This window comes from Phalacrocorax aristotelis, chromosome 2 (genome assembly GCF_949628215.1).
Source record: "Phalacrocorax aristotelis chromosome 2, bGulAri2.1, whole genome shotgun sequence".
Taxonomy (NCBI): Eukaryota; Metazoa; Chordata; class Aves; order Suliformes; family Phalacrocoracidae; genus Phalacrocorax; species Phalacrocorax aristotelis.
In genome coordinates, this window is record NC_134277.1 from 150,565,869 (window position 1) to 150,582,084 (window position 16,216).

Consider the following 16,216-nt stretch of genomic DNA (forward strand, 5'->3'; position numbering starts at 1 on the left):
CATGGGTGCTGAGGGAGCTGGCCCATGTCATTGTGGAGCCACTCTTGATCATCTGTGAAACGTCATGGTGATCAGGAAGTGATTCCTGAGGACTGGAAGAATGAAAGCTTCACACCTATCTTCAGCAAGGGCAAGAAAGGGTATCTGGGGAACTACAGGCCAGTTAGCCTCACCTTGATTTGTGGGGAGGTGATGGAGCAAATACTGGACACCATTTTGAAACATATTACGGAAAGAAGGATGCCTGAAAGTAGCAAGCGTGGATTTATGAAGGGGCAATCATGCCTGATCAACCTGAAAACCTTCTACAATGAGATGATTGTCTTGGTGGATGAGTGAAGAGCAGTGGATGATGATCTTGAACTTCAGTAAGGTTTTCAACAATGTCTTCCATAACATTCTTATAAGCAAACAGACGAAGTATGGGTAGAGGAATGTACAGTGAGGTACGAAACTGTCTCTGCTGCTCCTTCCTCCTCACACTCCTCCTCTGCTCCAGCGTGGGACCCCTCCCATGAGAGATGGTCCTTTATAGCTGTACTCCATGAACTTCTCCAGCATGGGTCCTTCCCATGGGCTACAGTTCTTCATGAACTGCTCCAGCATGGGTCCTTTCCATGGGGTGCAGTCTTTCAGGAATAGACTGCTCCAGCATTGGCCTGCCATGGGGTCACAGGTCCTGCCAGTAAACCTTCTCCAGTATGCTCTTCTTTCCATGGGCCACAGGTCCTGCCAGAAGCCTGCTCCAGCACGGGCTTCCCATGGGGTCACAGCCTCCTTCAGGGCACATCCACCTGCTCCAGCGTGGGATCCTCCATGGGCTGCAGGTGGATATCTGCTCCACTGTGGACCTCCGTGGGCTGCAGGGGAATCTGTGCTCTTGTGCCTGGAGCACCTCCTTCCCCTCCTTCTTCATTGATGTTGGTGTCTGCAGGGTTGTTTCTCCCACATATTCTCACTCACCTTCAGCTGCCGTTGCACAGCATTTTTACACTTCCCCAAATATATTAACACAGAAGTGCCACCAGCTTGCCTGATTTCCTCACCTGTGTCCTGTAATGAGCCTGTTTTGGAGCCAACTAGAACTGGCTCTGCCAACATGGGAGCAGCTCCTGACCAGTTCTCACAGAAGTCACGCTTGCAGCCCCCTACTACCAAAACCTTATCATAATAATGCAATACATAAGTACTTATCAAATCAAACTGAATCTTGCATGCACTGAAATACATTACTGAACCAGCAGATATTCAACCTATGATTTCTTGTTCATCCCCGACTATTAAAACTGGGTGTGTGCTTATATATTCTTATCAGTCAGGGCCTGGGACATTTTTCATGCTATGCTAATATGCTATGTTGTAGTATATACAGTTTCAGAAAAAAAAAATCCAATATAAAATAACTTTTTCAAACCTTTTTAAAAAAACCTTTTATTTTAACTATTTATTTTAACCTCTGACTAAAAGAGGGGGTTTATTTTATTTTCATTTGAACTGGAATTTATACACATAGAATAACTTGATCTCCTACGTGCTTTGCAGGAAAGGAAAACAAGCCTAACAACTGCACCTCCCTAGTACAAGAGAATTAAGCAGCTACTGGAAAGAGTCTACAGCAAAAGGACACTAAGATGATTAAGGGACTGGAACATCTCTCACATAAGGAAGGGTTGAGAGAGCTGAGCTTGCTTAACCTAGAGAAGAGGACGCTCAGGCGGATCTTAATGTGTATAAACACTTGAAGGGAGGATGTAAAGAAGATGAAACCAAACCCTTAAAAATGGTGCCCAGTGACAGGACCAGAGGCAGTGGGCACAAAAAGAAACACAGGAGGTTGCGTCTGAACATCAGGAAACAGTTTTTCAATGTGATGGTAACTGACCACTAGCATTGGTTGCCCAGAGAGGTTGTAGAGTCACCATCCTTGGAGATACTTAAAGACTGTCTGGGCAACTTCCTTTAGGTGGCCCTGCTTGAGCAGGGGAGTTCAACTAGATGATATCCACAAGTCAATTCCAATCTCAGTCATTCTGTAACTCTGTGAACCACACTGACAGGGACAAACCATTTGTTCACTTCTTAATTTTCAGCACTCAGCTTTAAATCAAAGTTCCTTGAAAACAGAAACTGTAAACTTGTAAGGAAAACAATACTGAGAAATAATGTTTCTGAATGCCTCAGTGAAAAATACCTTTGGTCAAAATGAAGTTCTGAGGTTTTGAAGATAACACTCCATTGCCATGTTGTGAATTGGCAGGGAGGGAGGAGGAAGACAGCATTTAGGCACGAATACCTCCACCTGAGTGTAATCCTTAACACTCTTCAAGTCATTAATAACTAAACCCCTATGATTTTCCAGTACATACATATGAATTTCTGAGCTTAAAGTTTTGCTTCTACCATTGGAAGAATGTAGAAAATCTTATTTGTTTTTTTTGTTGTGTAGACATGCCCTTGCTACATTTAAGAAAGGAAACCATTTTATGCAAAATATGCCCAAAAAGGTCTTAAATGCATTCCATACAAAAGCCCAGTCATGGTTTTCAAATGATTTAAAGCATTTGTTCAAAGTGTAAGAGCTGTGTTTAATTTCCTCAAACAATATGATATTAAATTCCATCTACTGCCACATTTGACAGAACTTTCTCTCAGAAATTCTGGATGTGCACAGATTTCATCAAGCTCACTAATAGTTTTTGATTAAAGAAATAAAAATATACAGTTTCTTTAGGCCAGAGAAATGGCTCTTTACTATTACTTTTGAACTTTGTGCCCATCTGTGGGACAGAGACAACATCTCCTTTCAAGGATTCTTGACACAATTTTCATGATCTATAAATTGGATAAAATGGATTAGCAGTCCTTGGAACAGGGATAAAAGAAACAAACAACCCTCCCCCCGCAAATACATCTACTGTCTTCATTAGGAATACTCTAATCACTTGATTAAATATCCTTTTTTTCTTCTTCCAAAGAGGAACATAAGGATGACTTCCACAGGACTTTGTAAGATTAGACAGAGAAATACACCAGTGTAGCTAAATGGCTTCTGAAATGTAATCAGATTTTAACTGAGTCCTCTGTCTTCCTGCTTAAAAAAACTCACATGTTTTTTCTCGGCATCTCTGATCAATTAATGGAGTGTGATACAGGTGGCAATATAAGACAGAAATTAGGAGGTAGAATGTACCTGTACCCTGCAGCAGCAAACACAGATGTTGGTAGTCCTTTATAAAACATTCCTGAGCTGTACAGTTAATTTTCGTTTTATTACATCTAAACAACTCCATAACACTCAATTCAGATAAAATAGTAAACCTAGAAATAGGATATAGCCATTGCTACCAGGTGCCTAGCTCGTGAATTTGAAGACAACTGGTGTCATAACTTAGCTTTATTACTCTACTTTGACTCATCTGGCATTATCGGAACTCCCAGTACTTTTGGTTTAAAGTGTAGGTATAAAGCATTTGGGATTTTAATACGGTGGTTCAGACAATGAAATAAATTACACAACTTCAGAACAGTCCTTCAGGAAGTGAAAGTTAATGAATGAACCTCAGTGATTTCTCACATAGTCTAAGGCCAGCCATGATATAAACAGTCTTATACACAAAGCAGCTCTATGGTTATTACACAATATTAGTGGACCCATGACCTTGTTTCATAGCATTGGTAGTTGCTTCTGGGAATTCATTTAGAGAATCACATAAAAACATGATGGCATCTACTTGGCATACAAAAAACAAAACACTCTTAGAGGAAACAGCATCTGCCCATACCCATCTAATATCAGCCATTTCTTAGAAATGCCTGTAATGCACCAAGTACAGCAGCTGGACTGTAGAGAGCAATCATATTAGTGAAAAATGTCATGGGCCTACATATGCTTTGGATTTATTCTTTTTTTAAAAAAAAAGCAAAGCCAGGATTTTAAACTTACCTTATTAGTATTGATAGCTGTGATGACCCACACACATTGAGCATTGCTGTCATACTGGAATGGAAAATTGGGTGATGTGAAAGTGCCTCCAGGTCCCTGAAGATTGGATCCACAAGTCTTGACTGTAAAAAGAATGATTATCTTTTAACTTACATACAAAATACCTGTAGCAGATTCATAAAACAAGTTCTAACTTATATTAATCAAGATGTGCAGGATTAAAATACCATTGACCAAAAACAGAACGACCTCATACAAGATAATAGAATTTTCCTATTTAGTTATTCTGACACAGTAAAATAAACTTTATTTTGTGTCCAAACATAATTTTTTTAAAAAAAAATTAATATATTTGGAGTAAAAATGGCAACTACACTAAGGGAAACTGCTCTATTTTTGAGAGAACACTTCAAGAAGTGACTTATCTCGTTACCTTCACTAATGTCTCAAGAGACAAGAGTTTATATAATAGAACACAAAGATCACTTTCAGCACTGTGCGTTTTTTGTGCATATGTATTGGTGTATGGCAAGGTAGCATTTTTTCTGCTGTAATCACTGTCCAACCCATTGAACGAATGGCTGAAGCACTGAAAACTTTAAAGGAAACTTGTAAAAGTTAGACTTACATAAAATAGTGTTAGCTATTTTTAAAGACTACAAAGGGCGTTTATTTACAAATCAGTCTATAAGGTTATTTACAGTAGCATATCTTAAATAAACTGATATCCTTTTTTACTGTAGGTTGCATCTCACATCACAAATAATACAAGGGACACAAACTGTGTCCTTCCTGCTTCAGAATGACATTTTTAAGGCATTAAATTCATAGTCTGCTGAAGTCAATAAAAGTTTTATTGTTGGTTCCTTGATATTCAGCTCTTTGCTGAATGCACTGTTGGTTACCTTTTCCTATATGAAGCTGCAGAACTGATAAGCAACCTCAGCTAAACATGAGCTTACTATATTTCTTTGGTGATTATTAATGACACCATAAATAAATTGCAGAAGCTAAAAAATCATTGCTTCTGTATTCTGGCAGACCGTCTTGCTTAATTGAATAAAAAACTTCACATTAAGGTATGTGAAATTACCACACATTTGTGTTGCACTTTCACAAACCATACTTATTTGATCAATACTGAAAACAGGAGAATTAGCTGCTGGTGCATGAAGACTTGTTCCTTCTGTCCCTTTAGCATCTAGAAAGAATGTCACTATTTCTATCCATCCTGCACCACTTTACCCCTCAGAGAAGCAATACTGTGGTGAAGCGTCTGTTCAAAGCCACACCAGAAGACTGAAAACAAGGAAAGAGGAGGGAGACGAGAGGAAGGCTTCTCATACATGATCAGTAACAGAAGCCATTGAGGTCATGATTGAAACTAACACCGAGCACAGCTTTTAATCTATTATTTTAATTAAAAACTGTATGACTCTTTCAGCTCATTTGTGGGAAGAAAGCCAGGAGAGGAAAATCAGTGAGTGTTCTAGACACAATCTGCTGCTCCATCTGAACATGTGAGTCCATCCTTTGGGGCAGAGCTGGGATGTAAAGCACATCTCCTTTGCATGTATGCTGTGGTAGAGTTATGAGTTGTGTTTGCTGCCTTTTTTCAGGGTAGCATCATAGTTAAGGTCTCAAAGGAAAGCCATGTCATTCTATAATTATAAAAGCTAAGTCTTTGACTCCTAATTTCTATTATTCATACTCATTGGAAATATTCCTAACAGGCATTTGCTTTCAGTACCATAGCCTGAAATCCAGAAGAAAAAGAAAAACAAACCACAAATTAAACCAATCACTTGGTTTTCTAAAGTCTGGCTAAGGAGTGATTAATACATGAATTTTCATTCATTTGAAAATACAGGTGTAAGAAGCTGCAAAGATGAAGCTATTAGCTATACTTATGTACAGTTTAGGAAGGCTTCTGAATCAGCCGCATAAAATACTGAAATTTTATGGGTTAATACTGCATTTCTTTGGAGATAAAGGGAGAAAAATGTGCACCTTTAGGGTTTTAATGCCTATACATGATTGATCTTGCTGCATTTGTCAAGTGGCTGATGTGCAAAACACTTCTGTGTTTTTTGGTGATATCAAAGTACTTTCTGTTCAGCAATAACTGTATTGAAAGCAATGTTCTACTCTAATATGACAATATAATATTCCAATATGCTAATACTTTATGTTCAAGTCTATAATCCACAGTTTGCCAATAAAACATAATCAAAAAAATTCTTACGTGATTTCTTTACTCAGTAATTTATATCTGCCTCTGAGCCTCAATACTGTACTTGTAGCTCCTTCAATATACCCATTTTTGCTTTTATCCCATTACCTGTTGTCTTTATCTCAATAAGCAGCACAGGTTCCTTGCCTCTGCTTCTGATTTTGTGTGAATCACATGAAGATTTGTTCTCAATCACTGCAACCTTTAAAGTGCTGCAGGTTACAGGTAGTGTAGTATATACTTGTAAAACTAAGACAAATTTTTATTTAGCTTTTACTGATTATTAGAAAAGTCTCTCAGAGACATAACAAGTGGTCTGCATAACATTTTTTCTTTATTTATTGAAAATTATACATACCTCCTATATCTTTTTATACATTCTTTGACAAGCTTTCTGAATTAAAGTAGTTGCTCACAAGGCAGTTCACCTAAGTGTGCACTACCTCTCATGGCTCTGTGCTGATTCGTAGAACACTGGGAAGACTAACTAAAGCAGATGAAAAAAATTGTTTCCACTGGATTTTGGAAGTACTGCCTCAGAGAACTGATTTACACAGCTTTCTCATGAGTAAGTCTATTTAATATGAGAATAATTTACACATAAGCTGAAAGTTGTGGAATTGTAAAGAAATATATAGTGGTAAATTAATAACATATACCACATTTTCCTGGATTTCTTGAATGTGTCCCTACTTATTTTAAGGATTTGAGAACCCTGCCATACAATCTTGATATTGGTTAGTTGTCACTTGCATGGGTGATTGGCTACCTGTTTCGAAAATACAACAAAGAACAAAAGTTCCACAGGGATACAGATCACTCAGATTAATTCACCATTAACAGATCCTTCTAACATAAGAAGCCTCTTTGAATATAGACATATTTGACGCCTAAGTGTCTAAAAATACATCGGTTACTATTTCAAGTCAAGATTGTGGCAATACAAGCTAGCATCAAATCGCTAGTTGAACTCCCAGCTGCTGTGTTTTGAAGACATTGAAATGTTAGAAGTGTGAATAACATGAAATTAATCATTATCATCATTTAGAATCAGATCAGTTCCTTTCTATCTTACTTTTGTGTGTTCAGAGGTTTCTGTCCTGGTTTTGGTTCGTTATTCTTCAGCCAGAATTTGTTTTCTTTTTTGGAACTAATCTAAAGGCATGACTTAGATTACTATTCCTATGCAGATAATTCCTATGCAGTTTGAAGATTAGTTCAGACTACACTTCTGAATAATTTGTACAGTATTTGGAAATATATAAGCATAGAGACACAGTTGTCTAATACCTTCTAAAACAAAAATTACATTTATACTAACTTATGGTCACAGCTGTATATTGAACCCACTTAATTACTTTACTTAGTGACAGTAGTAACAGTTCAGTAAAATACAAACACGAGACCAACAAAATTTGACCCTTAACATTTTTTCATAAAATAGGGAATTTACTACACCTCTCTGGAAGCAAACTCCAACACACCAATATGTATGATTTACCATTTAGTGTTAATAAGGTTTTTATATGTCTAAGTTGTTACCTTTATTTGAAGAGAAAATTTAAATTTTATTAAAGTATGGAATCAGCTCTTGGTGAGAGACAGAAAGCAGTAAATTGGTGGAAAGCTTTTGCCATTCCAATATGCCAATCTGCTTTTCAGATGAGTTTTGCTATTAAATTCAGAGATTTAAATGAATTTTATATTTTAGATTAGTATGAAGAAAGAAAAAACATGATCAGTATGGCAAATAATTTAGTTAAGCAAAAATGATACATACAGAGATGCAATTATGAATCTTGCACAAAAATGTGTAGGATAGCAACTCTGTAGTCCTAACTGGTGAGTATCGGAAAACTAGTATGATCAGAAGTGGGAAGAGATATTCTTATGGAGTATGGTTTCTTTTCTGACTTATATAGTATATTTTGAATGACTGAAATTTAACTTGTCTCTATATATTTAGTTTATTTAAAATAAATAGAGAACCATGGCAGTTAATGGAGCTTTACATATCCATAAGAAACAAAAATCTGGTATGTCAGTTTAAAAAGAAGTATAATTTTTTAAATTAAAATGTCTCTGGTGTCAGTAAAGGTTTTTCCTTTGTAAAATATATATTGTTGCTTCACACACGTAAAATGTCTAACTTTCTGAGGCGTCTGGTTCTCTATTTCCCTTGTAATTACGAAACACTTTCTGAAAGATAGAAACTTATCCTACCATATAATATGTGTGCTTTCTAACTGCCAAAGAAAATGTGAAAACCACAAAATTAACGCGAACCTACATGGAGAAACTATGAATGACAATTATGCATATGGAAGTATGTCATATAAACTCTAAAGGAGAACAAAGTTTAGTGAAAACAATTAGCTATAATCACATATAAAAGTCAAAATAGAAAAAAAATTAAAGAAGATAATTTTCTTTTTGCAGTCCCTTAATACCGAAGGTAGTACAGCTAAAACTCAAATAAACAGTGTTTGCTTGTTGTATAAATATGTGTAAACCTCCATCAAAAAAATCTACCATCATCACCAAAACTGTGAAAGCATAAGAAGCAATGCATTATCCTGACAACAAAGCTATACAAGGGACATTTTCAGTATGGGGAAGCTGATTAAAGATACGCGGTCTATTAAAAATATATAATCAATGTCTGAGTGTATATAAAAGGCTCAGCTCTACAGGTAAAGCCAGAAAGTTCAGCTTGTTAGAATTCCATGGAAAATCTTCTAAATTAAATGATAAAGTCAGAATTTAATTGGATTTTCAGAAAGCTATTAGCAAGGCCACTCACTCAAAAGCCTAAATAGGAAAAAATGAAAACCAGTCAACCGGAAGAAGATAAAATAATGGACTTAGTAACAATATTTTTCACAGTTCTTGTATACAGAATATAAAAAAAACCATAGATGCATGCAGTCTGAAAAACAAACAAGACCAGGACTCCATGCATAGTCAAAGAGTTATGATCTCATTGGAATTGTAGAAATGCAGTGTGACACTTGGCTGGAGTACTGCAATGGATAGTTACAAGCTATTCAGGAGATGCAGAGGGTAGAAGTCATGTGTTTGGCCTTTATGTAAAAGAGAATGTTGAGTGAATGGACTGTGTCAACAACAAAAGGATGGTTCTGTAGAGAGCCTTTGTTTCAAAATTAGCAAGATATCCATCAGAGGAGATCTAATTGTAGGTGTCTGCTACAGAGCACCTGCTCAGGACCAAGCCTTCTGCAAATAACTCACAGAAGCCTTGGTCTGCAGGCCCTAGTTCTCCCAGGGGTCTTCAGCTACCCTGATGTTTGCTAGGAAATGCACTGTGGTGCAAAAGCAATCTGGGAGATTTCTGTAGTGAACTTTGGACAACTTCCTAATACAGTTGCAGAATATGTCAAATAGGAGTGCTGCCTTTTTAGACCTGCTGTTCAAAAATAAGAAAGATTTGTTTGGAGTCATGACCCTCAATGTGGGGCTTCACTGCAATGACCATAGTATCACAGAGTTTCAAATCCTAAAGGACATAAGAAAGACAAGTAGCAGAATAAAGACTGGACTTCAGAAGTCCAGTACAACTGAACCAACCTGGTTGCCTCCTATGATGAAAAAAACCACAGTCAGTGGATGAGAGAAGAGATATAGACATAATTTACCTTGAATTTAGGAAGATGTCTGACAGTGACCTTCAACACCTTCTTCACAAACGCTTAAAGCATGTTTGGGGTGAATAGACAGACCACAAGATGTTTGGAAAACTAGCTATACCGCAGAGTCCAAAGGATGGTGGTCAAAGACTCAAAGTCAAAATGGCAGACAGTTATGTGTGGAGTTCCTCATGGGTCAGTAATGGGTCTGATAATATTCACTATCTTTAAAACTGATTTGAATGTTGGGGTTGAATGCACACTCACCAAGTTTGCAGAGGGAGGAGAGGTAACTGTACCAGAAGAAAGAGACCCTATAGAGAGAGACCTCAGTGGGCTGGAAGACTGGGCCAATAAGAATGATATGTGTTTTGGCAAAGATAATTGTGAAGTCCTACACATGGGATAAAATAAGCCCCAGAAGCAGTGCAGATGAAGGCTGACTGTCTGGGGAGCAGTTCTGCTGGAAGTCACCTGGGGTTATCTTGGTGGACAGGAAGCTGAACAGAACTCAGCAATGTGCCTTGGCAGCAAAGCAGGCAAACTCTCCTGGGCTATATCACTAATAACAGAGCCAGCAGATGAAGGGGTGTGATTATTCAGCCCTATGCATTATTTGTTAGGCCACGTATGGAATGCTGTCAATTTGTGGTTCCTCCAGGTTAAGAGAGACAACAAGAAATTGTAAAGGGTCCAGTGGAAGACCACCAGGAAGACTGGAGATCTTGGCAGATTAAAAAAGTTTGAATGAACAGGGTTTGTTCAACCTAGAGATCAAACCCTCAAGAAGGAATCTAATCACAGTCCTTTGCTATCCAAAAGGTAGTTATACAAAACAGAGAGATACTCTCTTCACAGGGATGCATGGAGACAGAATAAAAAGTAACAGGCACAAGTTTCTTCAGGAGAAATTCCATCTGGTTATAAGAAAAAAATTCTCTCTTGTCAGAAATATTAAATGTTACAACAGGTTGCTGAGAGAAGTGGTAGAATCAATCCCAATGGAAGTAGTGAGGACTTGTCTTGAGACAGCCATGGAATACCTAATCTAAGGCCCTGCTTGCAACAGGAAATTAGAGGATTTCCTGATGTCCTTTCCAGCCAAGACTTCTCTGATTCTTGATCAGTGTCTCAGTATCAAAAGGAAAGAACAACTGAATGGGTTTTCACAGAGGTTTGTCCTGGGTCAGGTTCATTCAGTATTTTCTTTAACACCCTGGACAGCAGAATAACGTGCATACTTATTAAATCTGCATTTAACAAGGAGCTGGGAAGGATCGAATATATTTGCAAACATAATTAGAATTAAAATCAGAACTGAAGAAATGATATTAAAATAGGATGCAGTTCAGTAGAGATAAGTATAGGACAAAGCATAAAAGCAGGAATAATCAATTCACAAGTACAGTATAAAAAGCAAGTCACTCGGCAGCCAGTCTTCAGGGGTCACAGTAGCTCAGAAATATAACCCAAGGAAAAATTATCCTACTGTTATGAAAAGACAATCAAACTGGAAGATATGCACATAATTATAGGTAGAAAAATGTGTGGAAATGCAAAAAAAATTATCCTCCTCTCCACTGAGCACTGGGAAAGCCCCTTCTAAAATACTAAGCTCATTTTTAGAAACTATATTTTAAGAAAGACACAGACCCGCTGGGAAAATTATGAAAAAGCCTGGAGGTCTATAAATATGACCTGTGAGGAAGGACCGACTGAACTGCTTTTGGTTAGTCTAAAGAAGAGCAGGTATTGACGTACACAATAAGCCATTGAAAAGGTGAATTAAATAACCTGCTATATAAGTAGAAGCACCTCTTGAAATAAGTTGTTTAAGTACAGCAACAAAGGTTCACATTTGAATTAGAAAAATTCTTCTACTTACAAAGCTAATGAAGAACTGGAATGCTTGGGTAGGATCTAAGAACACTTTCCTTGGAAACAAATTATGTTAGACAAACATCTCCTGGGAATAAATACAACAAGAGTAAAGTAGTGCTGACCTGTTAGGATCACTTTCAGCACAATTTATCTATGATGCTTTACCTCCATATGTGGGTGTTTGTATACATATACACATACATTGTTAGCATCACATTTAAGAGGTCAAATACATGTCTGCATTTTGGACAGAAGTGAGACAAGGGTGGATTTTTTGAAAATTTGCTATAGGTAAGTAGCATTTATAAAGGCAAGATCTAAAATTAATGATGTACATTCTGTTTGCATATCCATGTTAATCAAACTGATGTTTACAATCTATCAAATGAAATATACTGAGTTTGTGAATTCACTGTTGTTTTAAAAATCACTTTAGTTAGTGAAATGAACCGACCAAAATAGCAATATGAAGCAAAAAAGCTGTATTATAAATTTGTCAGAACCCAATTAAAATACTTAATATCATTTGTTCCTTTTTCTGCTAATAATCCAGATTACTTTGTTGCCTGCCTATTACTTGGATGATCATGATTTAAACTATAAATCGTGTCTCTCCTTTAGTTTTCTCAGATACAAAGAATTATTTCAAAACCACTTTTCTTTCTACAGATTAGATGAGCGTTTCCAAAATACTGTACTTGTTGCAGAACTTGTTGCTGACTTGCCAGCAGACTTATAAAAGGCAGCATTCATAAATGTTTCACAGGCTCTGAGAAAAAAGCAAGCAGAAAACAGGAGCGGCAGGCATGAAAATAAAAAGGCTAATCGACCAACTGTGAATAGATCTATCTGTTTCGTTTCCTGAAACGTAAATGAAAGGAAGAGATTTATCAACTGGCAAATAGTTTCATAAAGTAGATAATTGTCTCTGCTCAAGCAAGCTGGCTTTGCAATAATGGCATTACCCTGTAGGGGAATACTGAATCCCATGGCAGATAAATAAGTAGGGTCTCAATCTTGAAGTGTTTAAACTTTCTCTCTTGTATTAAGTCACAGAGAAGTCAACGTAAGCAGTCATGTTATTACAGCCACATGTATTAAGCATTTCTTGGTATAAAAAATGACTAACAACTGCAGAAATGTTTATCTTTCAAATAACGGACTTCAACTGTAATTCAATTTATAGTAAATGCCTGGGTAAAGATTCTCATGTCATCTTTTGAACATTATTTTTTCTTTCTCAGGAAGGAGGGGAAGGCATTGTTTATTCTATTGTCCTGTAACAATGGTATGCTACAAGATCTGAGTGAGGCAAATTAAATTGGAACAAATTTTAAAATCCCCAGTTTTAAGCTTTCATGATATATTGATCTCAAAAAAAAAATCCAGCTAAAAAAAAGTGTCTGAGAGGATGAATCCACTTTAAAATTTTAATGGAATGTAGAGATCGAGCAGTTAATTTTCAGCTGCTGCTTATGTTAATGCGTCTGGTTGCCTACAACATAAAGCCATACTTTCCTCATAGCTCCAAATTCTAACTTCTTTTCAATATACCTTGTCCTTAAATCACAATGGCGCAAATGCCTTGATTTTTTGCCATATTTCTTCAGCAGGTCCATCTACCTGAGAAACTGCTATTTTGCTAGGGTGATGGGAGATATAAATTATAAGAAATCTTTAAAAAATAAGAATAAAGATGAAAAGAAAGGATAATTGTTGGCAAATCATGAGATAATCCAACTGCAATTAAATCTATTCAGGATATCTAATGTAACTTTACAATTTTCTTATAGTGTCTTGTAGAATTCAAAAGGGTCATATATCAGCCAAACCTCCAGAGTAGTATTTTCCTGGAAAGTAGTCTAAAGGTCTAAAAGATATTGATCATCTAAAATATTTGCTTATATTTTGGAAGTGATATATCAGTTTTCCTTCCCAAAGTCCTATTATATTTCTCCTGTGGAAATACTTCAAACTTATTCCAAATTCATTTTCATGAATACGATCTTATGCCAGTTCCAGCTGGTATTACATGATAACTCCTAAGGAGAGTTAATCTGTCACTTTTGGCAGGCCGTTATACTCAGCCACTCATATGCCCTATGAGAATAAGTTCTGAGGATTTATGATGTCAAATCAAATGCATCTAGCAGAATTGGGAAGTTCCTGCCCAATTATGGTATACTAATGTACCTAATTATTACTATTCACATGCCATTTTTGAAAAATATATCATTACTGTGGGATTTTTGGTGTGTGCGCAATATAATTTCTATAAGTGAAGGAAAACAATTGCAAGCTGTACTGTTCAAATAGGAAACACCACGATAGACAGCAGCACTTTAAGTAACATTTCATAGAATAACAGTTGAAGTATCTAATATACCACATGTGCCCTTGTTATCTGCAAAGCTGCATCAGTTCACAGGAAAATATTAATTTTTTGCATAAAATAACATTTATGCATGATTGCATCATGTGTTTGCCCACATGGTCTGCACTCAAACATGCAAGTTCAACAAGGAAATGCACACATATTTTTACAGATACTTTCTTCATGTTACTACACGATATTTATGTTACTTATGCAAAATTCTTTCAAAGTGTTTATTGTATGCTCTGTGCATGAAACTTAGAGGAGACATAATTATTAATCCAGAAGAAATGTTTATATTCCAGTTTTAGTATATCTAAGAGCCTAACTGAAACATCTTGTTTGTCAAAAGAACCAAATTTATAGCACACTGAAGATACTTAAATCAGTAATTTTAATGCAACTAATGACACCCTAAAGCATTCCATATTTGACAAACTATAATATCTATACCATCTGTCTGTTTTTTCACCATTTGGCATTATATAAATTCCTAATAACTTTCTTAATATCGGTCCTCTTTTTTTTAAGGTGGAATTAGCTAGGTCTATGACGTTGGTGACTGTAAAAAGGTGAAACAGTCCTGTTGGTTGTGAATTACATGTTCTACCTATGGTAGGTTTGAATATTTAGTTAATACATATTCTGCAGTTTCACACTTAGATAGAAGTTTGCCAGAACTGCTAGCTTCCATTGGATTTACACTTTCTTTTTCTTTCTGGTTTAGTATTAATGCTTATTTTATCATTTGACACATGTTTACAAACGTGATTTGTAAATTGTTATACAGTGTTAGTTCTAAATATAGCCATAGTGGGAAAAAAAAGAAAAAAATGTGCTGAAGAATGTGGTTACCCTTTTATGCGTAAGTATTTTGATACCTGCTGCTATTCAGAATTCAAAACTTACACAAAAGTGAAAAGCAATATATTTAACAACCATTTATGCTTGAAGGCCATAGTCCCCAAAAGCTACTGAGCTGCATTTCTAAACTTCAAGTAGCTATGCATACATCTCAGTCTTATGACAGTACTGCTGATAACATTTTATTATTAAAATTTAAAATTAAAAAAAGCCTGACAGTATGCAACTGTATTTTGGTATTGATAAATGAAATGCTAATTGTGGTATGCTTTCCTTTTAAACTGCCTTTTCAATGACAGATTACTAAATTGTATTACCAAATACATAATACGCAGAGGATAGCAAGTACAGTTACCATTTATTTTAAAATTTATGTGGGTTATGAGAGCCAAGAATCTTTAGAATGTAATTTTATCATGGTTATCATACAAGAAATACATTAATCCTGTCATGCAGCCACACTTGTATGTAATCTTAATGATTTTCTTTTTCATTGATCAGTTTTGAAATTGGGGTGTACCTTCATTTATACAGCACAGAAAATAGGAATTGGAAAAACTGTGGAAAGATATTTAGTCCATTACCCCAGCTCAAGATGAGATTACATGTATTTAAATGGTTCTGTATATATGTATATCTAACATGTTCCTGAAAACTTCTACTCACATACCTAAATATTCTTTACTTCAGAAAGTTTTGCTAGTGTCCCACCATAAACCTTCCTTTGACAATTGTAGCCCACTACATTGTATGCTTTCCCTCTTCTTTCTCCAGATTATTCTTTCTCCAGATCAAACCAGCCCAGCTCTTACCCACTTGTTTACAGTAAGTTGTATTTTAGACAATTTTGATCATGTTTAATATTTTCTTCTGTCCTATTTTCAGTGGTCCACTCCTGTCTTGAAACATCATTTCCATAGTGGAAAAAATCAGGGGTACTCCCACTGCATAGCTTTAGGCACCTAAGGTGGGAGATGGGCACTGGTGAGGCCGCACCTTGAGTACTGTGTGCAGTTTTGGGCCCCTCACTACAAGAAGGACATCGAGGTGCTGGAGTGTGTCCAGAGAAGGGCAACGAAGCTGGTGAAGGGTCTGGAGAGCAGGTCTTATGAGGAGAGGTTGAGGAACTGGGACTGTTTAGCCTGGAGAAGAGGAGGCTGAGGGGAGACCTTATCGCTCTCTACATCTACCTGAAAGGAGGTTGTAGCGAGGCGGGTGTTGGTCTCTTCTCCCTAGTAACAAGCGATAGGACGAGAGGAAATGGCCTCAAGCTG

The 16,216-nt window shown here is 36.6% G+C and overlaps 1 protein-coding gene across 1 annotated transcript in view; it reads right to left on the minus strand.

Annotated features, from left to right (window-relative positions):
• The window catches only part of CSMD3 (CUB and Sushi multiple domains 3), a 614,053-nt gene that overhangs the window by 388,139 nt on the left and 209,698 nt on the right, over positions 1–16,216 (minus strand). Inside the window, exon 11 of the mRNA XM_075085810.1 lies at positions 3,944–4,065. Within this exon, the coding sequence (XP_074941911.1) occupies positions 3,944–4,065 (122 nt within the window). The remainder of the gene's footprint in view (positions 1–3,943; positions 4,066–16,216) is intronic.